Source organism: Pogoniulus pusillus, chromosome 1 (genome assembly GCF_015220805.1).
Source record: "Pogoniulus pusillus isolate bPogPus1 chromosome 1, bPogPus1.pri, whole genome shotgun sequence".
NCBI classification, from domain to species: domain Eukaryota; kingdom Metazoa; phylum Chordata; class Aves; order Piciformes; family Lybiidae; genus Pogoniulus; species Pogoniulus pusillus.
Window position 1 is genome coordinate 20,036,489 of NC_087264.1, and position 25,581 is coordinate 20,062,069.

Sequence of the window (25,581 nt, forward strand, 5' to 3'; positions counted from 1 at the left end):
GACTGGTTTTGTCCACTTCATACATACCAGTGTGAGAAGAAGCCATGGAGTGTGATAAGCATAGATAAGATACACTTTAGGATGACAAGTTTGGTCATGTATCATCCCTTTAAACATTATACAGAGCTATAACCTGCCTAATTCAGGTGAGAATTAGCAAATACTAATGGAACTGTAAGCCAGGGGAAACACACAGCCCTTACACCAATTAAAAACAAATCACCACACTATTTTAATCTTACAAGACATATTTCTTAAGACATTCAAGTGAATTAGACCTCTTTGGACAATATATTCAGACATTTTCACGCATTGTGGGCAAGGAGGTTTTTTATGTATGAAACTCCATTTTCATGATTCTCATGAAAGTATTCCTTTAAAAAAGGTTTATAACTATCTCTAAAAATAGAAATATTTCACAGAATGCTACCTGAAGATTCATCATTTGAAACCTTCAGTTAAACTCTGCCCCAAAATCACCTCCTGAGAGTAAAAAGCACAGCAGGCTGCACAAGGAAATGTGCTGACTTCAGATTCGCCATCCTCTATGACTGCTTTACATTTTAATGCTCTTTCTTCTGTTAATACATGTTGGGGCCACACCTCGTGTGGGAGGAAGTTGCTTTTGCAATCCTTTTGTAGGATTTACTGTTGATAGGCAACACTTCTGGCAGGGAGCGAAGATATGATTGTTTCGTTGTGCAGATAAAACTTTTACACAGCCGTGTGGCATTTCAGCACTTGGAATATCTGAATCTCTGTCTAGTGGTATTGTGGTGAAGAATAATGGCCAAAGCTTTTCTTTCAGGGGTTTGTCATTTAATTTTTAGGCTGTGTGCTTATACAGGAGTCACTTTCCTGGTAAAATAGATGTCACTAAAAGGGGGAATAAAAATAGAAGTTAAGCCCTTTTTTTTCCCCTCAAAGCAGCTCAGCTCTGTACAATAAACCCACCGGCCCGCACAGCTGACCCCCATGCTAACACATTCCCTCACACATGTCAGAAGAGCACAGAAAATAACTCTTAAAAAAAAAAGTATGGCAAATTGCCTGGTAGCAAACTACCCACAATTATCTGTGTTACCCAACATCCTGTGAACATCTGCTTGAGAAGTATTCTCAAGTACTTTGTCCCTGGGGCCACGTAATTCTGTTTTGTAGCAATTATGCAGAACACACCGAGATACTCAGCTAAGTTACTCTCAAACTCATACAACACCTCTCACTAGCTTAAAGCACATTCTCCACACAGGCTCTTCCAGATGTACCCCTAAGAAAACTTCAAGAGTTAAGAAAAAAACCGAGCATTTTCTAATCTCCCCTCTTCCCAGGCGTGTGGGAAATGGGAAGCCTTCCTGAGTCACCGCTGTTTGGGCTCCAAGGGAAGCAGATACAACATGACTCAATTAAGACAGGTTTCTGTAGCTTCCCTCCCTTCACGTTTGCTTTTACAAAGACCATTTCCACCACATTGCTCAACCTGTTGTACAAAGATAAGCACCTTTTGCATTACCAGTATTCAAAGGAAAAAAAACCAACCAACCCCAAACCCACAACCACTGAAGTAGTTTCTGCTCAGTGCTGACTTCCTAGGTGCAAGTTAAATGAAAAATTATTCTTCATGTATACATTTTAACTTCAGTTCTGTAAAAGAAAAAACACAGCCAGCCATTGGATGGACAGCATACCTAGGTGACATACCTAAACTGACTTGGATTTGGTAATCCCTTGTTAGGCTTATTTTGCTCTGAAAAACTACATCCACGTAGAAGCCTCTGAATATATGATAAAGCTCTTAACTCCCTATTGGCAGAACCCTGAAGCAGGGCTTATACTTTATCTCCATTATTTTAATGTCAGCTAGGGAATTGTAGACTCCAATTTCAGAATCAGAAAGAAATCACACAGAAAACCACTCCATGCTTGTGGTTTTTCAGAGAACCAACCCCCACCCCTGATTCCAGAGCGTGCAGGGCGGCAACATTCAGACTAAAGGTATGGGAAATCTGTATGGGCAGCTCCATCACAGAAGCTCTTCCTGCTCCACCTCAAGACCCACTACAATTGGAGAGACTCTCAAGTTATGCCTGGCACTGACCCACCCATCCATGGGCTGTTTCTGCTCAAGAGGACAAAATTCTACTGCCAACAGGGCTGTTGGCTGTGTCCTTCCACACCAGGTCTTACCAGGCACTGTAACTCCTTTATTTGTGAGGATGAGAAGTTGTGGGCTAGCCAAGGCAAACATTTCACATGGTGGTTGCTGAGCTCTCAAGCAACAAGTTGCATGTTTTATCTTTGTCACTAAACGGTGCAGAGCTCCTACACAAGGGCTACAACCTCACTACACCCCTCAATCATTCACAATTCGAATCTTTGCTGCACTTCATCTGCAATCATTTTCGCGATGGCCAGGGAGGAGGTGGCAGCAGGAGAAGGGGCATTGCGGACATGAAGAATTCTGCTTCCAATGTCTCCACTGCCTCCATCAAACACAAAGTCATCTACCAGATTTCCATCGCTGTCCAGTGCTTGAGCTCTCACTCCGGATGGGCCCCTGTGATATAAAGGCAAAGCTTGCCATCAGAAAACATTTCCTGAAGTCAGAAAATCAATTTTGTTCTGCTCTTGTGAAGGGAAAGATCAAGGAGGGACTGTGGAGTGTAAGCCCAGCCAGGCTTTTGGGGGAGCACAGGGGAAGTTTTAACACTTGTGAGTCAGAGTGGGAGAAGTCTCGCAGTCATTACAGTAAAAGAAGGGCAGGTAGCCAAGCAGAGAATCTTCTCTGTCTTTCCTGGTTGAGAAGGTACTCTCCTCCCTGGAGACATAAACATGTCTTCTTTCAAAACGGAAACCCTTTGTTTGGAAACAGCAAGCCTTGGCATACATTCATTCCATGCCAGTGGCCTACTGCCCAAGCTGGATAACTCCCTTTTATCACTCAAGCTCTTCTTATTCTGGATTTTCTCCCTGGAAATATTTGTACAGTTAAACACACCTCCATGTATCTAAAGCTTGTCTCCCAAGCCTCATCAGTTCCTGAACTAAACTCCTTTGAATTCATTTCTCTCTCAACACAGTAAGAAGCTGAACACCATAAGTATGGCCAGGAGGACCAAGGCAGGGATTGTGCCCTTGTACTCAGCACTGGTGAGGCCACACCTTCAATACTAGATTTGGCTTTTTTGGGGCCCTCAAACTAAGAAGGATATTGAGGTGCTGGAGAGTGTCCAGAGAAGGGCAACAAAACTGGCAAATGGTTTGAAGAAGAGCAACTGAGGGACTTGGGGTTGTTCAGCCTGAAGAAATGAAGGCTGAGAGGAGACCAGATGTGGTGCTGAGAGACATAGTTGAGTGGTGAACCTGGAAATGCTGGGTTGGTCTCGGTGACATTAAAGGTCTCTTCCAACCCAAACGATTGTATGATTCTAACAAGCTTCTAGGTGTTGCTAGCAAGAAAAGTTTTCTTTACCTGATTACATCATTGATGGTGACCTCAGGGATGAACTTCTGAAGTTCCTTCACCTGTGCACTAAGGAAACACGCTCTGTATATTTCGCTCAGGCCGTAGGACAAGTTCCTCAGCACAAGCTTCCACAACCCACTGCAGAGAGAAAAAATAACTGCAGAAAGATCTTGCACGATAAATGCAGCTGTGCCAAACTAACACTAAGAAGGCAGCAAATTCAGCTGCACAGCAGAAGTTCTCATTCCCACCATCTGTAATTCAGTCATTCTTTTCTGTTTGAGAAATGCGTATTCCTTGCTTCAACGACCTCCTGCTAGAGCAGGGTCACCCACAGGAGGCTGCCCAGGATCACAATGTCCAGGTAGATTTGGAATCTCTTCAGAAAAGGAGACTTCACAACCTCTCCAGGCAGCCTGCTCCAGGGCTCCAGCACCTTCGCAACAAAGAAGCTTCCTATCTTCAGATGGAATCTCAAGGGTTTCAGTTTGTGTCCACTGCCCCTTGTCCTGTCACTAGGCATCACTGAGAGGAGTCTGACCCCATCCTCTTGCCTCTCTCCCCCACCCTTTATCTCTGGCTGAGCCTTGAGAAGATCCCCTTTCAGGCTGCTCTTTTCCAGGCTCAACAGCCCCAGGTCTCTCAGCCTTTCCTCCTCCACAGAGCCCCCTTGGCATCTCTGTACCCTTCACTGGACTCTATCCAGTAGTTCCTTGTCTCTCTTGAACAGGGAAACCCAGAACTGGACTGAATCCTCCAGAAGTGGCCTCACCATGGCAAAGCAGATGGAGAGGACAATCTCCCACAACCTCTTGTCCACACTTTTCCTAATTTTAATCACACCGCCTTGCTGGATTAAAACATTACATTGCCTTGGACTAAAATCAAACCTGGAAGAGCTCCACCAGTAGGAACATGGCTCCCCAGTACCTTCTGAGGAGCAACCACATTCTCAGACCAGCTGAGACATGTCTTGGTAGTTTATGAAAATTCAAATATGAGATCATATGAAGTGTCTTAGAGAAGTCCACCATTATCAGCATATACTTGTCTTGAAACACACCAAAAAGCCAGCAGAAAGAGGGTTTTGAAGAAGCTAACATTTAAATAACTATGGACAAAAAGACAAGATCCTACCTGTACATTGTAGCATCCAGAAAGTCTGCAGTACTGAACTGGAACCACTTGTAGCCCTCTCGCTTGAAGGCCAGTACTGCATTAGGGCCCAGCCAAATGCTGCCATCCATTCTTGGGGTGAAATGAAATCCCAGGAAAGGGAACCGAGGATTGGGGACCTAGCGTAGGATACAACAGGTATTCACAACAGACCAGAGAAACAGCCAGGCAACTACTCAGGTCCACAAACACAGAGAACTGAAGGAAGGAAGGAAGGAAGGAAGGAAGGAAGGAAGGAAGGAAGGAAGGAAGGAAGGAAGGAAGGAAGGAAGGAAGGAAGGACAGACAAGCTTCTACAGTTGTGTAAGAAAGTGTCTGGGACTGAGCTAGACCAGAACTGATTCTAGTCAGTGCTGTGACTTCCCAGCTCTGTCTCTGCTCACTGAGGCAATACCTGAAGTTCAGGGCAGGTCTGTGCAGCCAGGGGCTGCTTCTAGCAGGGAGAAGCTAATGGGGAGAGGTTCCTACCAAGGGCTGAGCTGCAGAAAGACTCTGCCTGGGACTTGCTTCTCTGCGCACCAAGGGCACTGCCCCACCTTGATGGGGCAGGAAGGCAGAGGTGGCACCTCTGGGGGGGAACAGACAGGACAGGTGAACCTCAGCTGCCCAACAAGGGATTGCATCCCATGGATGGCATCTTCAGGAGAGAGCTGAGGGATCCTCAAGGTCAAGCCTCTTTGTCTCTGGGCAGTATCCCAGGAAGCCTCTGTCCCTTCTGCCTTCCATTCTAACCTCTGTGTTCCTTAATCCACTTCCAGAATCCAGTTCCTATCTGCTGCTAAGTCCAGTTTGGGACTTGCCCAGTGCCTGCCCCCAGCTTAAGTGGTGCCAATGGTGTCATCACTGCCATCAGAGGTTGGATTTGCTCTTGGTTTGTGCCTCTGTGTTTCCATTCCATGGGATTGTTCTTTCCATCTCAGCTTCTTTCCTATCCCCATAACTCTCTCTCTTTTTCTCCCTTGTTATTCTCTTTGGGAAGGGACAGGGGTTCATGAAGAGCCTCTGGCACTCCTCTGGTGGCCTGCCCAGCTCTGCCCCATGACATTTTTATAGGGATATAAGATATTTTTGGGAAGTGTTTGGGTCTGATTTGAATGATCATGTGCAGATTCTGACAACTCCCCTGTGAGAGTGGCCAGCCCAAGACCTTCGACAGAGGATGAATAAACCAAATCAAACCAAACCACAGCAAAGAAGTTGATCTTCCAATAATGAAAGTAACTAGTTTTAAATGAACAAGTGAAAAAGGAAGTAAATTTGTCATTTCAAATCACTACAACAAAATTCAAGTCATTTGACCATAGAACTGGCTCCTGTGCTGTTTTTTGGCTTGTTAATTGTGCAGTTACAGCCCATAACTAATTAAAACACTCAGCAACAAAACAGGGCTTGCATTTAGGGAAAAGCAAAACAAATGAGACCAAAAAAACCCAACCCAAACATGTTTTCTCAGCTTATAAACAACCCACAACAAACCCAGCAATGGAGTAATGCTGCTCACCAGTAATAGTTATATTGCAATAGAATAGTGTAGAAAACAGCAGAAAAATCTCCCCATTCTGGTGTGGCTCACACCAGTGAGCAGTTAGCAAGCCTGAGTCATGCCAACAAGTATCTGCAGTTTCTTTTTTTGTTTGGGAGTGAAAGACAGTGCAATTTTGTGTGAAGGCTGAGCCAGAGCTAAGCTGTCTTCTTAGTGAGAGGGGATCTTCCCTGTAACTATCAATATTTAAAGCACAGGGGATAAGAGGATGAGGCCAGACTCTACATTGTGCCTAGTGACACAACAAGGGGAAACAGGCACAAGCTGGAAGCCAGGACATTCCATCTGAACAGGAGGAGAAATGTCTTTGCTATGAGGGTGGCAGAGCCCTAGAACAGGCTGCCCTGAGAGGTTGTGGAGTCTTCATCAGTGGAGACATTCAAAACCTGCCTAGACGTGTTCCTGTGCGACCTTCTCTACGTGATTCTGCCTCCTTAGGGGAATAGGCCTCAATGATCTCCAAAGGTCACTTCCAAACCCTACCATTTTGTGATTCTGTGACTAAAAACTGTTTCAAGATACATTCTTTCTCTGCAGGTTTTTTCTTTTCTGTTAAAAAGATGCATTTAATTACCCTCAAATTTTAGTGCAACCACTCCATAAACTACATTTCTGGTAAGGCATCACTAAGAGTTGTGCAATTTTCTGCCCTTGTCAACTTATCTGGCCATAACAAAAAAAAACACAAACAAACAAAAGACCAAAACTTTCAAAGGGTAGAAGTGTGGCCAGCAGGTCGAGGGAGTGATTCTCCCCCTCTACTCCACTCTTCTGAGACCCCACCTGGAGTACTGCATCAGTTCTGGAGACCCTGTTACAAGAGGGATGTGGAGATGATGGAGCGTGTCTAGAGAAGGGCCACAAGAATGGTCAGAGGGCTGCAGCAGCTCTGCTATGAGGACAGACTGAAAGAATTTGGGTTGTTGAGTCTGGAGAAGAGGAGGCTCCCAGGTGACCTTTTTGTGGCCTTCCAGGATCTGCAGAGGGCTACAAAAAAGCTGGGGAGGGACTTTTTAAGCTCTCAGGGAGTGATAAGAGTGGGGGGAATGGAGTGAAGCTGGAGGTGAGGAGATTCAGAATGGACGTGAGGAGGAAGTTGTTGAGCATGAGAGTGGTGAGAGCCTGGCATGGGCTGCCCAGGGAGGTGGTTGAGGCCCCATTCCTGGAGATGTTTAAGGCCAGGCTGGATGAGGCTGTGGGCAGCCTGTTCTAGGGTAGGGTGTCCCTGCCCATGGCAGGGGGGGTGGAACTAGATGATCCTTGTGGCCCCTTTCAACCATGACTGATTCTATGATTCTAAGTGATCCTCATATGCTGCATGAAGGTACATTCCCATCCCAGCCAGTTCCTCCCTCCCACTGCAAGACAAGGTCCTGAATCATTCCCAGGTGAGGTCAGATAAACACCCACTGTTCAGGGTTCCAGCATTTCCCCAGGGCCACCTGCCCCAGCATTTAGCAGGCAAATCCAAGCTCACCTTTCAAAAAGTGGTGTTTCAATGGACTGCCTGAGGTAACCAAAATGCTGACCTGGGAATTACCAATTCTTGCTTGCTGTAGAATCATAGAATCACACATAGTTTGGGTTGGGAGGGACATCTAAAGGTTGCCTAGTCCAACCCCCCTGCAGTCAGTAGGGACATCTGCAACTAAAGCAGGTTGTTCAGAGCCCCAAACAACCTTACCTGGAATGGTTCCAGCAATGGGGCATCTACCACCTCTCTGGGCAACCTGTTCCAAGGCTCTGACATGCTTGGTATAAAAAGTATTAAATACTTCTTCCTCCTCTCTAGTCTGAACTTTCCTATTTTAGTTTAACCCACCCACCACTTGTCCTGGCACAAAAGGCCCTACTTGAAAGTCTGCCCCTAACTTTCTGATTGGCCTTTTTAAGTGCTGAAAGGCCACCAGAAGGTCTTCCTGGAGCCTTCTCATCTCCATTGTGAACAATCTCATCTCTCTCAGCCTGGCCTCACAGCAGAGGGCTTCCAGCCCTCACATGAATTTTTTGTGGCCTCCTCTGGCCCCACTCCAACAGGTCCATGTCTTTTCTGTGCTGAGGACTCCATAGCAGTCCCCAGCACTGCAGATGAGGTCTCAGAAGAGAGGAGCATAGGGGCAGAATCCCCTCCCTCCACTTGCTGCCCATGCTGCTGTGGAGCTGTCCAGGACATGGCTGGATCTGGGCTGTGACTGCACAGGGCCAGGTCCTGTCCAGCTTTTCAGCCAACAGCACCCCCAAGTTCTTCTCCTTAGGGTTGCTCTCCAGCCTTTCATCACCCAGCCCATGGTGATATTGGAGATTACCCTGGCCCATACGCAGGGCCTCACATTTGGCCTTGTTGAATCTCATGAGGTTCACACTGGCCCACTTATCAAGCTTGTTCAGGTTCCTCTGGGTGGATCCCATTCCTTTTCTCTGTCTACTGCATGACACAGCCTAGTGTGATCTGCAAACTTTCTGAGGGTGCACTTATAGAATTACAGAATCAACCAGGTTGAAAAAGACCCCCAAGATCATCCAAGTCCAACCTAGCACCCAGCCCTATCCACTCAACTAGACCATGGCATTAAGTGCCTCATCCAGGCTTTGCTTGAACGCCTCCAGGGACGGTCACTCCACCACCTCCCTGGGCAGCCCATTCCAATGCCAATCACTCTCTCTGCCAACAACTTCCTCCTAACATCCAGCCTAGACCTCCTCTGACACAACTTGAGACTGTGTCTGCTTGTTCTGTTGCTGGTTGCCTGGCACAAGAGACCAACCCCACCTGACTACTACAACCTCCCTTCACGGAGTTGTAGACAGTAATGAGGTCTGCCCTGAGCTAAACAACTCCCTCAGCCTCTCCTCAACAGGGCTGTGTTCCAGGTCCCTCACCAGCTTTGTCACCCTTCTCTGAACATGTTCCAGTACCTCATCATCTCTCTTGAATTGAGGAGCCCAGAACTGGACACAGCAGTTAAGGGGTGGCCTGACCAGTGCTGAGTACAGGGGCAGACGAACCTCCCTGGTCCTGCTGGCCACACTGTTCCTGATCCAGGCCAGGATGCCACTTGGGCCCACTATGTTACTGATGAAGATACTACTAAACAGCGCTGATCTCAGTATGACCCCTGAGGTACACCACCTGTCACTGATTTCCATCTGGACACTGAGTCGTTGACCACTACCCTCTGGATGCAACATTATCACTTTGTCTGGAACTGCTTCTCTTCATCACACTGTCTATCTACATTAGATGGTAGAAAGCTTGTCCTTTTTCTCCCATGTCTATTTTTTGCCATACCAAGTAAAGCCAATTCAAAGATGAGGCAAATATCTAAATCCCAGCTTTATGTATTAGCAGAAAATATTAAACCCTACATCTAAGTAATCCATTATTTGCTGTTGTCCCTTGTTGACAGATTTATTTTATGCCGTACATGAGCCAGGCTTCCCAGTGGACAAGGTGAAAGAAAAACCAGAGAGTACATACTGGGTAGATGTTTCCTTTAACCATGTAGGACTTTTCTGGTTTCAGCACCAAATAATCCCCACGAAAGGGGACAATGCGAGGTTCAGGGCTGCAGCCACTGATCTCAGACAGGCGGTCTGAGTGAAGTCCTGCACAGGTCACAAGATGCCTGCAGTAGATTTCCTCACCCTGTGGAAACAAAACCAAACAAAACACACCAAGTTCTACACATCAACTGAAAAAACACACATCGCCTACAAGCCCTGGAAAAAAATGAGTCAAGCTCAGAAAGAAAAGGAAGAGAAACATTCCAGGAGGCAGAATTTAATTCTTTATAATATTCTGGGCTCTCTGGATGATTCCAGAGAGTGGCGAGGAAAGAAGTTAAATCCACCTGGCAATTGGTCACAAGTGGGGTTCAGCAGGGCTCCGTATTTGGGCCTGTTCTCTTTAGTATCTTCTGGCTTACCATAGCAGTCTCAGTAACTGTTCAGCCTGGAGAAGAGAGGGCTCTGGGAAGAACTTATAGCAGCCTTCCAGTGTCTGAAGGGGGCCTAGAAGAAAGCTGGGGAGGGACTTTTTACAAGGCCTTGTGGTAAGATGAGAAGGAAATTTGATGAGGGTAGTTTTAGACTGGATTTCAGAAAGAAATTCTTTACAGTGAGGGTGGTGAGACACGAGAACAGGTTGCCCAGGGAGGCCCTGGATCCCCCCTCCATGGAGGTGTCAAGGCCAAGTTGGATGAGACCTTAAGCAACCTCGTCTAGTGGGAGGTGTCTCCACCTGTCGGGGGGGTTGGAACTAGATTTTCTTGAAGATCCCTTCCAACCCAAACCATTCTATGAATGTTTAAAACTATGACAGTGATGAAGTTAATGAGAGCTGATTAATCCACCAGGACTCAACAAAAAATAGTAAGAAAAGGGCAAGTGGGGTCCTCTTAAGCAATTAAATCTCCAGCTTAGTTCTTACCTTGGAGTTCCTAACAACAACTGGGTATTTTAGTCCTGTAAGAGAATTAAATAAGAGAAGGAATGAATAGAACATATAACAGAAAACTCACAAAAGCAGCATCTTGTCACTGCAAAGGACTCTTCCACTGGAATATTTTAATCTTCAAGCTATGGAGCAACTACTGTTGGACATGGTGACCCTGCCCATGGTGGGGGGGTTGGAACTAGGTGATCTTTAAGATGATTTTCAAACCAAACCATTCTGTGATTCCATGATAACTGCAAAATGTTTAAGCTGAAGGGTGACCAGCCTGCAAAAACAACCCAGAGAGCTTGTTCAATATTCTCAATAACATAATTTTGCCTTTTGTCTCATCCCTGTGAGACAGAAAGGATCAGAAATACCATTTCAGTTAAACCCAGTGTGTTTGGAACAAAAGCTTTAGCAGGACTGTAGTAAATTATGCTTTTCTTGGAGGTCTTTTCCAATCTTAATGATCTTATGAAATGAAGGGCAAAAACTTGCCTTACCATCATCACTTTCTGAAGGACTTTCTTTCGCCATCTCCATGTTTGTAACTTCAAAATCAGTTAAGATGGTCCCACCTGCTTCCTGGAAATCTTCAGCATAGGACTGGGCCACTCGTTTGTAATCCACAATGCCAGTGTATGGAGAATCAAGGGCCATCAGACCCTGCAACAGGATTAAGACATAGAAGAAAAATGTCTTTCATGAAAAGGTGGCCAGGAACTGTGCCAGACTGCCTAAGAAAATAGGGAATTTTCCATCCCTGCAGGTGTCCAAAAAAACGTGCAGATGTGGTGCTGAGGCACATGGTTTAATGGCCATGGTGGGGTGGAGTTAATGAGTGGACTTGATCATCTTGAAATCTTTTTCCCACCTTAACAATTCTAAGATATGTATGTAATGGCAAATGTAGGATTGAGCTGAGCCAAAACTTCCCAGCAATAAATGGGTACATTTATTTCTGTTGACAATTCTATTTCTTCTGGGAAAGAACAAATACATTGAGCTCTTTTGAACTTGTCACTGAAGCAGATTACCTCAAGGCCAGAAACCTATTTAAGGTAGGTTAGCAAATAATGTCACCTGAGAACTGAGATCTTATATGCCAAATAAACCCAAACAAATCCCTTACCCTGCAGAAAGGTTCTTTTGCTTGTATCTCTTTTGGTCCAATCAGTTTCAGGCCTCTGACGTTGTTCTGCAGTCCCCTTTCATACAGAGCTTTGAGCCTTGGAATTTCATCATGCTCGACAGCTACAATTAGCTTCAGAGAAAAATAACAAGGCACAGCAGTGAGACATCCAAAGCCAGGTTTGGCATGAAGTCCAAACTAACAGTCAACCAACAGTGTGTGAGTGAACAGTAAATTATAATTCCAGAGGGGGGAAAAATGTGATTTGTGCTATTAGTTGCACAAGATTCTATAAAAAGTATGTATCTATCTTATTATTATGTATCTGTTTTATTACTGAGAAAGCACTAACAAACTAAGGAGAGACAAGAATCAGAGAATCAACCAGGTTGGAAGAGACCTCCAAGATCATCCAGTCCAACCTAGCACCCAGCCCTATCCAGTCAATTAGACCATGGCACTAAATGCCTCATCCAGTCTTTCCTTGAACACCTCCAGGGATGGTGACTCCACCACCTCCTTGGGCAGCCCATTCCAATGGCAAATCACTCTCTCAAAGACCAAATGTTAAACTGTAGTTAAGTTACTACCAATGGATAATATTTCCTGAAAAAAGGTGCCATAAGACTACAAATCCAAACATTGAGAGAAGAGAATATGATGCTCAAGAGCCACTGGGATGCTTCCAGAAAAAAACCAACCAACCCTAAACTTAACCCAATATGGACACATCTCAAACAGTCTTGATAAGAGAGCCAGGGCATGTTCTGACATGGTGTCTAAAAAGAATTGTGCCAGCTTCACTTCATTTAACTATGTAGCTAGCTCACAACTATCACAGGAGCTTTATCCAAGCTGCGAATTATCTGTGCCAGCTTTGCCCAGGCCATCCCTGGAGGCGTACAAGAAAAGACTGGATGAGGCATTTAGTGCCGTGGTCCAGTTGATTGGATAGGGCTGGGTGATAGGTTGGGCTAGATGAGATGGAGGTCTCTTCCAACCTGGTTGATTCTATAATTCCACTTGCAGGTCTGCTCAGTTCTGGACACAGAGGCATCTCTACATTGAGAAGGCACCAAGTTCTCCAAGCCTGAAGTTGCTTTGTGTAGAACAAGATGTAAAGTCTCACCATTACCTTCCCTGGAATAAACAGTGCTGGGGAAGTGCACAAATCCAGTGTCAGCAAAGGACTATCAGTGCTTCTGGGTCAGTGCTGGCCTCGCCCAAGCTCAGACTGGCTCCTACAGAGCAAGCGGCCAAGAAGGCAAACAGCATCCTGGCTTGGATCAGCAATAGTGTGGCCAGCAGGACCAAGGCAGTGATGGTCCCCTTGCACTCAGAACTGGTGAGGCCATACCTCAAAAAGCAAGTTCAGTTTCGGGCCTCTCACTCAACAACTTGGAAGTCCAGGAGCTTGTCCAGAAAAGTGCTACAAAACTGGTGAAGGGTCTGGGTAGCAGGTCTGGTGAGGAACAACTGAGGTGACTGGAATTGTGGAGCCTAGAGAAAAGGAGGCTGAGGAGACCTCACTCTCTACAACTCCTGAAAGGGTGCTGGACTGAGGTGGGTGTTGGTCTCTTCTCTCTAGTAGTAATAAGCAATAGGACAAGAGGAAATGGCCTCAAGTTGTGCAATGGGAGGTTTAGGCTGGACATTAGGAACATCTTCTTCACTGAAAGGGCTGCTAAGCCCTGGAACAGGCTGCCCAGGGAAGTAGTGGAGTTACCATCCCTTGTAAAAGATGTGTGGATATGTTGCTGAGGGCCGTGGTATAGTGGTGACCTGGAAGTTTTAGGTTAACGTTTGGGCCTAATGATCTTAAAGGTCTTTTCCAACCTAAATGATTTTGTGATTCCATAAATCTAAGCTTTCTGCCTTGGTGCTTTGGGTTAAGAGTATGCTTGTAACATCATTATCGCTGAACAAATCCACAGTGCCATCTTGTGACCATCTCTGCAGTGGATGGAGCACTGAGCACAGCCAGGCCACAACCACCATCACTCCGCACTGGTGTGGAACCCACATGCAGGGATCTCCGCTCTGCACTCACTGCTGCAGGAGATCCACACTCAGTTCCCAGTGGGTGCTGAGTGAGGGGACCTTTAATTGAACCCAAGTCATATCAGACAGGGTCTGCACTGCCCAAGAGAAAAGCTCAAGCTGTTAAGATGTTGATGAGCAACCTGGACAGGGGCTGCAAGGGTCATGAGAAAAATTTAAGTGGCTTAAAGTGGTTTGGACAAGAGCTGACTGAAGATCTGCAGAAGAACCTTCTGAGGTGAAGGAGCCACTAACAAAAAGACAGATGACATCCAATGCAGATAAATGTGAAATGGTGACAGTAAAAAAAACAAACAGCCTGAGCCTCATGTATGAAAACACAGAATCACTTCGGTTGAAAAAGACCTCTAAGTATCAAGTCCAACCACATCTAATTCTACCAAGTCAGGTGCTGAACCATGTCCCTCAGCACCACACCTACGTGGCTCTTAAATCCCTCCAGTGACACGGATTGAACCACCTCCCTGGGCACCCTGTTCCAGGCCTTGAGAATCCTTTCAGGGAAGAAATTTCTTCTAAGATAGAACCTAAGCCTCCTCTGATGCAACTTCCTCTTGTTCTATAACATGTTACTTGGGAGAAGAGACCAATCCCCACCTGGCTCCAACCACCCTTCAGGGCTGTAGAAAATGCCAAGGCCTCCCCTCAACCTCCTTTTCTCCAGACTGAACAAGTTGCCTCAGCTGCTCCTCACAAGACCTATTCTCCAGACCCTTCACCAGCCTTCTTACCATTCTCTGGGCCTGCTTCAGCACCTCAATGCCCTTCTTAAGAGTGAGGGCAATGCCATTCTAAAATGATGGAATACAGCTTCAAAGTTGTCACTCAGGACCAAAATCTTGAAGACATAAAATCCAATGGAAATATCATCCCAATGCCTAGTGACAGCAGAAAAGCCCTAAACTGAGAGTTAGGAACATGTGGAAGGTTCCATGATAATAGAGACAACTCCATTCCACTGCAAAACTCCATTTTGAATTCTGTGTGCAATCGTGGTCCTCATCTTGTATCAAAGATGCATTAAGCAGTTTAGACAAAGAAGACAGGTGGAGAGAATCATGAAACAGCTTCTCTAAGCAGACAGAGGCTCAGCAGCTGGAAGGGACAGCTTTAGGAGAGGAGGGGATACAAAGCTATGAGCAGCTTGGAGAGGGTGAGCACAGACCAGCTGCTTCCCACCTCTTCCAACATGAGGGCTAGGGGCCATCAGATGGAGCTCGCAGGACTCAGCTTCAAAATGATGGACAGGGTTGTTGATCTCACCAAAATATGCTCTGGTGCAAAAACTTTTAACTGAAAACCGATTAGAAGTCCACTGGGACACCACAGACAAAACAGATCAGGCTCAGCAAGTAACAGAAAGCTCAGAAAATAACTGAAAGCTGAGAAAATTAATAATTTGCTTTCCTGTTGTCCTTTCTTCCTGGGTCTCTGTTAACAGACACTTCTAGAAAAGGGATATAGGGCTGGGCAGACCTCAAGCTGCATCAATACAGACACTCTTCTGCCCCCAGATAGTGTTAGCTGGATGTTACACAGCATAAGTACGTGAGGCTGGGTCCCATCTGGAGCTGTTTCCAAGTCACTGTATTTTCAGAGCCTGATATGCCAAGAAGTATGGCATGCACATATGGAGAGCCTTTGCATTCCTTGAAGCTACAGAAGCGCATCTCCAAGAGGCTTGGTTTCCACCACTACCTGGGATATTTCAGCTCAACCCCAACATAAGAAGAATTATCATTTAGGCCCAGTATGCAACTGATTTGAGTTGCTGGAAAGAAGAACACAAAAAGGCATAGAACCATAGAATCAACCAGGTTGGAAGAGACCTCCATATTCATCTTGAAGGTACCAACTGTTGCAGAAACTCGTCTCTTGGGAGAAAGACCACAGCTAAGGCTTGTACTATACATTGGAACATACACTGGAGAGCAGTCCTGTGGAGAGGGACCTGTGTGCTAGTTTGAAGCTAGCTAGAATGTTTTGGTGAGAACTAGATTGTAGGCTGTTAAAGGGAAACAATGGTGATGTCTACTTCACTCATAGGCTTGCTGAGAGGTATAAGAGCAAGAATCCAAACATAGGTAAGGGAGTTGCTCTCTGTCCAGGCTTTGAGCTGCATTTCTCTCTCTCTAACCTAACCTAATTAATCCACCTTCTTCCTAATCCCCCCTGGCCTACCCTCCATTCTTCCTTGGGCACAAGACAACATCTGGGGTAAGGTAGAGGGGAGCAGGAGAAGGTGGAAGGGCATTTGGGAGCCCCTCCTGGGGACTCAGGTTTCTGGGAGGGCTGTTGTGTTTCTGTATTACCTTTTAACTTGAATATTTCTGTCTATAGCTGTATATATATTGTAAATAAATGTATATTGTGCTAAGCTGTAAATAGAAGCTTCATTCAATTTCCAGAGATGGCTGAGTCTAGTCTGAGTGATTTCTAAAATGGGGGAGGGGGGGTAATACCCAAATCACCAAAACCTGGAAGCCCTGGTGGATAACATCCATTGGACAGCAATGTGCCCTTGTGGCCAAGAAGGCCAATAGGATCTTAGGGTGTAGTAAAAAAAGTGTGTCCATCAGATCGAAGGAGGTTCGCCTACTTTGGCCTGATGAGACCTCATCTTGAATGCTGCCTTCAGTTTTGGGCTCCCCAGTTTAAAAGGGACAGGGATCTGCTGGAGAGAGTCCAGCTATGAGAATGATGAGGGGACTGGAGCACTGCCTGATGAGGAGAGGCTGAGGGACCAGGGGCTGTTTATTGTGGAGAAAAGAAAACTGAGAGGGGGTTTAATCAATGTTTATAAACATCTGAGGGATGGGGGTCAGGGGGTGGGAACAAGCTCTGCTCACTGCTCCCTGGGATCGGACAAGGAGCAATGGATGGAAGCGGCAGCACAGGAGGTTCCAGCTCAACACAAGGGGGAACTTCTTTGCTGGAAGGGTCCCAGAGCACTGGCACAGGCTGCCCAGAGAGGCTGCGGAGTCTCCTTCTCTGGCGCCTTTCAAGGCCTGTTGGATGTGTTCCTGTGTGACCTGAGTTAGATTATATGGTCCTGCTCTGGCAGGGGGGTTAGACTCGATCTCTTTGGGCTCCTTCCAACCCCTGACATCCTGTGATCCATAATACATCCTCACTTTCCAAAGGTAAAGATAGAACACAGAGCAGATCTATACCTTCCCACACTGTTTATAGGGTATTCCCTTCTGGTCACAGTACTCGTAGCAAAGGGCTGCACCCTGCACACACAGCTTAGCTTTCAGAGATCCAGGTGTGTAGTAGATTCCACTGTGAACGACACCACTGTTGTGTCCACTCTGGTGATGAGCTAAAGAGACAGAAAAATATGTTATTAAAATACACCTTCTCAGCATTGGTTCACACCTTGATTTGAGCAATTTGAAGGCATCCAGAACAAGAGGACACAGTCTCAAACAGCACCAGGGCAGCTTTAGGCTCGACATTAGGAAGACAACTTCATGGAAAGAGCAATTGGCATTGGAATAGGCTGCCTGGGGAGACGGTGGAGCCACCATCCCTGGAGGTGTTTAAAATGAGGCTGGATGAGGCACTTAGTGCCATGAGTTAACTGGAAGCATTAGGTGATTGGTTTGACTCAATGATCCTAGAGGTCTCTTCCAACCTGGTTAATCCTGTGATTCTACCCTAAATCAGTGCCATAAGAAATGCTAAAATGAGGGAACTGCAGTGCAAACACAATTCCTCTCTCTGTCTGAAAAGGCTACAATACTACAAGCACAGCAAAACCAAGTTAATAATAAACCATCACAGCTTGTAGTGTTTTGAATTGACAAGGGAAAAAAAAGAGCACAAGTTTCTCCTCCAAGAGCTACAGGCCAGTGAGTTCCCATTCCAACTGCATTAGGTTGCCATTTCCTCCTTGTAACCACGTAAAATAGGGATGAAAAATACCACAAATGCTTTCACTTTGGTAATTTGGGCGTGTTCTCCCTTTAAAAATACTGACTCCCAAAGGTGGTTCCTGCTCTGTACTCACACAACTAAAGATCTCGTGTACACCATGTCTCAGAAATAAAAAGCTCCTTCAGAGTAATGCACGGCCTGCTGATGGAGCTAAAGTGAGACCATGGGCACACAGGTCTTGAGTTAGCCAATGACAGAACCACACAATCATTTTGGCTGGTAAAAGATCCAAGTCCAACCATTATCTAACTCTGCCAAGGCTGGTGCTAAACCATGTCACTCATAGAATCAACCAGGCTGGAAGAGACCTCCAAGCTCATCCAGCCCAACCCAGCACCCAACCCTAGCCAATCAACCAGACCATGGCACTAAGTGCCCCAGCCAGGCTTGGCTTGAACACTTCCAAAGACAGCAACTCCACCACCTCCCTGGGCAGCCCATTCCAATGCCAATCACTCTCTCTGCCAACAACTTCCACCTAACATCCAGACTAGACCTGCCCTGGCACAACTTGAGACTGTGTCCCCTTGTTCTGTTGCTGGTTGCCTGGCAGAAAAGACCAAACTCACCTGGCTACAGCCTCTCTTCAGGTTAATAGGAGACAGCAATGAGGTCTGCCCTGAGCCTCCTCTTCTGCAGGCTGCACACCCTCAGCTCCCTCAGCCTCTCCTCACAGGGCTGTGCTCCAGGCCCCTCACCAGCTTCATTGCCATTCTCTGCCTACCTTCCAGAGCATCTCTCTTGAATTGAGGAGCCCAGAACTGAACACAGGACTCGTCACATCTCTGCAGCTTTTAAACATGGAAATTCATCCACCTGCCTGGGAAGCCTGTTTCAGTGTTTTAAGAACCCTTTTACAGCACTACAGAATGTTAGGGGCTGGAAGGTACCTCACAAGATCATCTAGTCCCACCCTCCTGCTGCAGCAGGATAACCTAGAGCAAGTCACACAGGAACGTGTCCAGGTGGGTTTTCAACGTCTCCAGGGAAGACTCCACAAACCCTCTCTGAGCAGCCTATTCCAGTGTTTTGTCACCCTCACAGTCAAAAAAGCAGTTAATGTGGAACTTCTGTGCTTCAACTTGCACCAATTGTCATTGGACATCACTCAGGAGGGCCTGGCTCAGTCCTCCTGATACTGGCCCTATGCCTATTTGTAACACTTAATCAATGAGACCATGGCACTAGGTGCCCTATCCAGTCTTTTCCTGACCACCTCCAGGGATGGCGACTCCACCACCTCCCTGGGCAGCCCATTCCAATGGCAAATCACTCTGTGAAGTAGTTTCTTCTGTAGTTCCATGTAAACCTCACCTAGTGCAACTTGTTGGTTTTTCACCCTGGTCCTATTACCTGCTCCTTGGGAGAACAACCCCAACCTGGCTCCAACCTCCTTTCAGGGAGAGAACAGCAAGATCTCCCCTCAGCCTCCTTTGTCTCCAGGCTGAACAAGCCCAGCTCCCTTAGATAAGCCTCACCAGACCTGTTCTCTAGACCCTTCACCACTTTTGTTTCCCTTCTCTGGACATGCTCCAGCACCTCAGTGTCTTTCTAGGAGGGACCCAAACCCAATTCCGGTATTTGAGGTGCAGCCTCACCAATGCCGAGTCCAGGAGGACAGTCCCTGTCCTGGCCCTGCTGGCCACACTACTGCTGACTCGGGCCAGGATGCTGTTGGTCTTTTTGGCCACCTGGGCCAGCAGTGGCTGGCTCATGTTCAGGGCAGATGCTCTTTCCCTGCTCCTCCTCAAAGCAGTGAGCTTCCCTGTCGATATGCCCGCGAAGCCCGGGCTATTTTGGCAGCGTGCGCTTCAGTGAAGATCTCACACCGGCTGACATCAGGTAACCCCAAACACACGGCTCAGGGAGCCACCCCGACGCCATACCTAGCTCCTTCTCCTTCTCCAGGACCGCGAAGGCGAGCGAGGGGTGCCGCCGGACGAGCTCCCGGGCTGAGGCCAGCCCCACGATTCCCGCGCCCACCACCGCCACATCGAAAGTGCTGCACGGAGACAGACACGGGCCGTAAGCTCACCCCGGCCCCCAGGGCCGCCCTCCGCAACGAGGGGGAAGGGCTGAGGGGCGCGGGCAGTGCCCAGGCCGGGGAGGAGGAGAAGGAGGCGGCGGCGGGGCTCAGCCGGGGCCGCTCCCCGTTCCCTCCCCGCGGCCTCACCTGCGCTGGCGGCGCTGGGCCCGCCACAGCGCCACGGCCCCGCCGCCGCCCGCCCTCCGCCGCAGCGCCGCCGCCGCCGCCATTTTGGGGGCGGCACACAGCGGGACCGGCCCCTCCTCCGTGCCCGCTCCGCCGCGGCCGTGAAGGGCGGCTTGGGCTGGGCCGGGCCGGGGTGGCCCAGCCTCCGCACACGGTTCGTATGCTTGGCCCTTAGAGGCAGCCCGGCGGGAGGAGATCCCGGGAGGGTGGTGGCGAGGTGAGGTCCCGGGCGGGGCGAAGTCTGAGGCGGGAGCGGTAAGGGCTGCCCTCAGGGCGCTAATCCCCTGGGCTTCCCGTGCAGCTGTCACGCCTGCTGGCTAGGCCCTGGGGGGTCGCACGTCCTGCTCTCGGGAGGAGCTGGGGCTGGGCTCCGGTAACATGTCCTTTCCCTCTCTCTCCTTTTCCTCAAGATCATGGTGCTGTTGGGAAAACTCCTGCAGCCGGGGTGCAGCCTGAGTAAGGCGCCGGGTGCCTGCAGACGCTTCTGGGGATGGCTGAATGCCGTCTTCAACAAGTAAGAGGGGTTCGCTTTGTGCAGACAGCCGAGGTCCCGCGTATCCACTGCGCTGCGTTGGAGGAGAATTAAGTCTCGGGAGTGTGGAGAACGTTTTCTGTTATCAGCGCTGCTCTTTCACCCCAGGTTGCAGGTTGATGCTTGGCAGGGACCATTCCTTACCTGTGTCCAGCCAGAACTGGCAGAAAAAGCTGTGTGCTTTGCTCCTTTCCCTCGGGTGGTCGAATCAAGCTGGCAATGTGGACTCTCTCCCTAAACGCCAGTATTCCTTTGACCCTCAACTGCATTTCAACCTGGAGCAAAGCGATGCCCGCTTTACTTAGAGAAGCATGATTTCCAACTCCAACCATTCTGTCATTTTGATTTACCATGTCACACAAGGGGTTTGTGTTTACTTCTAGAAAGAGAAAACCTTTCTTTGTGACACTCTGCCCTTAACTTTGCCAGTCACTAATAGTTTTCTGACTCTGGACAGGGTTTCAGCTGGTTGCTGTAATGGGCCTGGAAAGCTCAACCACACAGGAGCCTCTTCCAGGTCTCTGCTTCACTCTTCAGCATTTCTTGCCAGACTAAGAAAGATATCCTTGTCCTGGATGGATCCAAGGATTTAGATTAGATGTAAGGAAGGAATTCCTCACTGTGAAGCTGGGTGAGACACTGGAACAGGTTGCCCAGAGAAGTGGTAGATGCCCCAGCCCAGGAAATGTTCAAAGGCAGATTGCATGGGGCTTGTGGAAGGTGTCCCTGGTCAAGTATTATCATCAGGTCAACGAATCTGCCACGTTACAGAAGCCATGTAAATGCTCTTTGTGTCTTGGCAGAGTGGACTACGAACGTATACAGGCTGTTGGCCCTGACAGGGCAGCTTCAGAGTGGTTGCTGAGATGTGGTGCCCTGGTGCGCTATCAAGGCCACCAGAAATGGCAGCAGGACTACAATGGCCTCCCCACAGGGCCCTTGGGCAAATACAAGATCGAAGCAATTCACGCCCTGGACTCTTGCATCATGTACAGAGGATTTGACTATCTAGGTAATGTAGAAGTGCCAGGATTATACCGAATGCTCTCAGTTCTTTCAGTCGCATCAAAATGTGAATTAACTGCATCATTTTCTCATAGAATTTGAGTTTGGGGTTTGGTTGGGTTTTTTTCCCCCTCAAAATGGCTCTGCAGTTCCTCAGAGTTGGTAGGATGGTGCTCTACTTTAAATACTGTTTTTCTTCTAAACCAAGTGGGTTTAGTGTCTGTGAAGTCATCATACTGCTTGTTCTCCCTGCATTAATGTCTTCAAAAGAGGGGGAAAAAAAGTGGGGGGGCGAAGGGGAGAGAAGGAAAAAAAAGGCAAGTTCTCATTTTTTTATAAAGTAAGAGATTTAAAGTGTTTCAGGTCTCTTCTAAATAACAAGGAGTCCTTGGCAGAGGATCTTGAATTTCCTTTATTGGTAGGTTCCTAAGTCAAAGTCATCCAAACCAGCCGAGTTTTCTTGTTACTTACTCTTAGCATCTCACCAAAAGGATACAAACCTCAGGAGTTTTCATCTGTTTAAAGTCCTGCAAAAGGGACTTTGGAGTTTCATTGTGAGCTACTGTATCCAGAGGCACCTTGCTGTGTGGTTTTGGAGGTGGTTGCTACACGGAGAACAGTACAGGTTGTTCCTGGTCTGTTGAGGTAAATACTTTCTTGTGTCTCCAGATGGTCTTGAGCATGTTACAGAAATCAAGCTACAGAAGTGTATTTACATCCAAGACCAGTGCATGCAGAGGCTCAGTGAGACGAAGAACATCCAGAAGAGTCTCCTTCAGCTGTGGATTATTTCCTGTGGGAACGTCACAGATAAAGGCATCATTGCACTTCACAAGCTGACGTACGTGAGCTGCTGAGCTCCTCTTGCTTCCCAGCTGTTCCCACCCTGTGTTTTTGGGATTGTGCTGCTTGGAAGGGCTGAAGTCTGAGTGTTCATTGGCTGTTGCAGACAGGTGTGGGGGTGTGGGGTGGTTTGGAGACTAAATTGGATGACAGCCTGGGAGGGATAGCACCGCCACCACAGGAGATGTTCCTTCAAGCATGCGTGAAGACAGTATGGTGGATAGCCCGGAAGAGACATATTAATTAACACACACATATCAATCAGCCTTTTAAGGTGCCAGGGAGATGTGTACACTGAGACATGTAGCTGAGGACACCAGAATCACTGACTGCAGTACATGAATCTGTAATTGTGCTCCTATCCTCAGAGTTGAGGACAGCATCTCCCTTTCCACTTGAAGTCTCTTACGCACTGTTGATTGCTGCACAAGCTGGAGCAGGACACATGCTCTTTGTTGACACAACTTCTGCAGGAGCAGTGAATGTTCATTGCTTCTTTTTATCTTGGCACAAGAGGTAAAACCAACAATGACCTTAGTTTCTGCTTCTGGTCCTGAAGCTGCCACTGTTTTTCAGGGCAGGCTTAATGAGTGTCCTATAATTTTGTCTTTCTTACACCTCACACTGCTTCCTGTCAGTTATCTTGTGCTCACTGTGGCCTCAGAAGGTCTTAGGGCAGTGCTCAGAGCTCAGCCTTGGGAAGCAGGTGGATGCTGTGCACCTCTGAAGCATGTCCATAGGTGCCTTGCTGAAACCTTAAAAGTAAATCAGAGCTATTTGGTGTTACACAGAGTTAATAAACATCTACAGATGGGTGATGTGGTGACTTGGATTTTGTCCTACAAAAATTTATTGGTAAGGACTTTCAATATTATATTTTACTGAATTGCTACTGAAATTACTAAATGCTATGTGCTGTAAGAGCAGCACCATGATGTCCATCATTTCTTTTTGACCCCTGTAGAAGTACTGAATTCATGGTAAGCTAACAACTTCCAGCACCCACTTGAGACAAAAAGTCACTTCCGTTAGAACCAGTAAAATACTCAAAATAACTATTTTAGAATCATAGAATCAGTCAGGGTTGGAAGGGACCACAAGGAGCATCTAGTTCCAACCCCCTGCCATGGGCAGGGACACCCTACCCTAGAACAGGTTGGCCAGAGCCCCATCCAGCCTGGCCTTAAACACCACCAGGCATGGGGCCTCAACCACCTCCCTGGGCAACCCATTCCAGCCTCTCACCACTCTCATGCTCAACAACTTCACCTTCACGTCCAGTCTGAACCTACCCATCTCCAGCTTCACTCCATTCCCCCCAGTCCTGTCACTGCCTAATATCCTGAAAAGTCCCTCCCCAGCTTTTTTGTAGGCCCTCTTCAGATCCTGGAAGGCCACAAGAAGGTCACCTGGGAGCCTCCTCTTCTGCAGACTGAACAGCCCCAACTCTTTCAGTCCTCACAGCAGAGCTGCTGCAGCCCTCTGAACGTTCCCGTGGCCCTTCTCTGGACATGCTCCAGCACATCCACATCCTTCTTGTAATGGGGGCTCCAGAACTGGATACTTTGTCTGATTTCTTAGTTAAATAGTAGTTGCTGACTGTTCTTTAAATATTTATAGGAACCTTCAATATTTGTATCTGAGTGACCTTCCTGGAATAAGAGAGAAGGAAACCACCATCCGCATCCTTCAGCAGGCACTGCCAAACCTGGAGTTGGAGCTGGATTTGGAATAAACACAACTGCATGTAACCGAGGTGTATTTGATTTCATAGTGTTTATGTGCCACAAATGAAGTTGCAGAGGCCACTGGATTTCCAGGTATGGAAATAAGCCTGGATCTCCCAATCCAGCCTTAAAAGCTGTTTGAAAGAAACTTTCATTAAGCTTAAGCTACACTACCAATCAACATCGTAGAGCAGGCAAGTTCCTGCACACAGACACTTTTTCGTTGGTTTTATACAATCCTACAATTGTTTGCATTGGAAAAGACTTCTAAGATCCAGTCCAACCATTATCTAACTCTTACCAAGTCTGGTGTTAAACCATGTCCCTCAGCACCACATCTCTGCATCTTAAATACCTCCAGGAATGGGGTTTTAGCCATCTCCCCAAGGGCAGCTTGACCACTCTTTCCATGCAGATTTTTTTTCCTAATAGCTAACCTAAATCTCCCCTGATACAACCTGAGGCCATTTCTGTGGTCCTGTCACTTGATGATAGGACTAGATTATCAGAGCGCTGGAGTGCCTCTGCTACGAGGACAGGCTACAAGAGTTGGGGCTCTGCAGCCTGGAGAAGAGAAGGCTTCCAGGAGACCTTGGAGTAGCCTTCCAGTATCTGAAGGGGGCCTACAGGAGGGCTGGGGAGGGACTATTGATAAGGTCTTGTAATGACAGGACAAGGGGGAATGGATTTAAACTGGCAGATGGAAGATTGAAACTGGATGTTAAGAAGTTTTTTGCAGTGAGAGTGGTGAAACACTGGTACAGGTTGCCCAGGGAGGTTGTGGCTGCTTTCTCCCTGGAGGTGTTCAAACCCAGGTTGGATGAGGCCTTGAGTGACCTGTTCTAGTGGGAGGTGTCCCTGCCTATCATGGGGGGTTGGAACTGGCTGAGCTTTGAGGTCACTTCCAACCTAAACCATTCTATGATACTTGGGGGAGGAGACTGAACCCCGCTTCACTAAAACCTTTCAGGGAGTTGTAGAGATTGCTCTCAGTCTCCTTTTCTCCAGGCTGAACAACCCCAGTTCCCTCAGCTGCTCCTCACCAGACCTGTTCTCCAGGCTGTCCACCAGCTTCTCTGCCCTTCTCTGGACCTGCTCCAGCACCTCAATGTCCTTCCTGCAGTGAGTCGCCCAGAACTGAACACAGCTGTGGCCTCAACAGTGTTCTCTACAGAGGGACTATCACTGCCCTGGTCCTGCTGGTCACATTATTGCTGATCCAAACCAGGCTGCTGATGGCCTTTTTGGTCACCTGGGCACATGCTGGCTCACCTTCAACCAGCTATCAACATCCCCAGATACTTTTCTACCCTGCAGTTTCCAGCCACAAACTTAAGAGTGTTGGTGGAGTTGTTGCAACCCAAGGACAGGACCCACCACTTGACCTTGTTGAATATTATCTCACTGGCCTCAGCCCATTGGTCCAGCTTGTCCAGGTCCCTCTGTAGAGTCTCCCTGCCCTCAAGCAGATCAACACTCACACAACTTGGTGTCATCTGCAGAC

At 47.5% G+C, this 25,581-nt stretch overlaps 2 protein-coding genes across 5 annotated transcripts; one reads left to right on the forward strand and one right to left on the reverse strand.

The window, feature by feature from the left end:
* Positions 1 to 208: 208 nt before the first annotated feature.
* L2HGDH (L-2-hydroxyglutarate dehydrogenase) lies at positions 209 to 20,280 on the reverse strand. The gene is made up of 10 exons (XM_064142920.1): positions 19,932 to 20,280; positions 19,645 to 19,760; positions 16,990 to 17,141; positions 11,756 to 11,887; positions 11,127 to 11,289; positions 10,615 to 10,649; positions 9,664 to 9,831; positions 4,604 to 4,761; positions 3,473 to 3,604; positions 209 to 2,557 (listed from the first exon to the last, which is right to left on the reverse strand). Exons 1-10 carry the CDS (start codon positions 20,012 to 20,014, stop codon positions 2,362 to 2,364), a joined length of 1,335 nt encoding a protein of 444 aa, XP_063998990.1. The 5' UTR covers positions 20,015 to 20,280; the 3' UTR covers positions 209 to 2,361.
* On the forward strand, positions 19,658 to 24,101 carry DMAC2L (distal membrane arm assembly component 2 like). 4 transcript variants are annotated; one of them, XM_064142968.1, is made up of 5 exons: positions 19,658 to 19,783; positions 20,381 to 20,484; positions 21,306 to 21,514; positions 22,177 to 22,348; positions 23,971 to 24,101. In XM_064142968.1, the coding sequence occupies exons 2-5, from the start codon at positions 20,384 to 20,386 to the stop codon at positions 24,083 to 24,085; spliced, it is 597 nt and encodes a 198-aa protein (XP_063999038.1). In that variant the 5' UTR covers positions 19,658 to 19,783; positions 20,381 to 20,383; the 3' UTR covers positions 24,086 to 24,101. The 4 variants fall into 4 exon arrangements, with proteins under 4 accessions (XP_063999038.1, XP_063999028.1, XP_063999019.1 ...); XM_064142958.1 differs by lacking the exon at positions 19,658 to 19,783 and adding an exon at positions 20,013 to 20,187; XM_064142949.1 differs by lacking the exon at positions 19,658 to 19,783 and adding an exon at positions 20,014 to 20,124.
* The last annotated feature ends 1,480 nt before the right edge of the window (positions 24,102 to 25,581 follow it).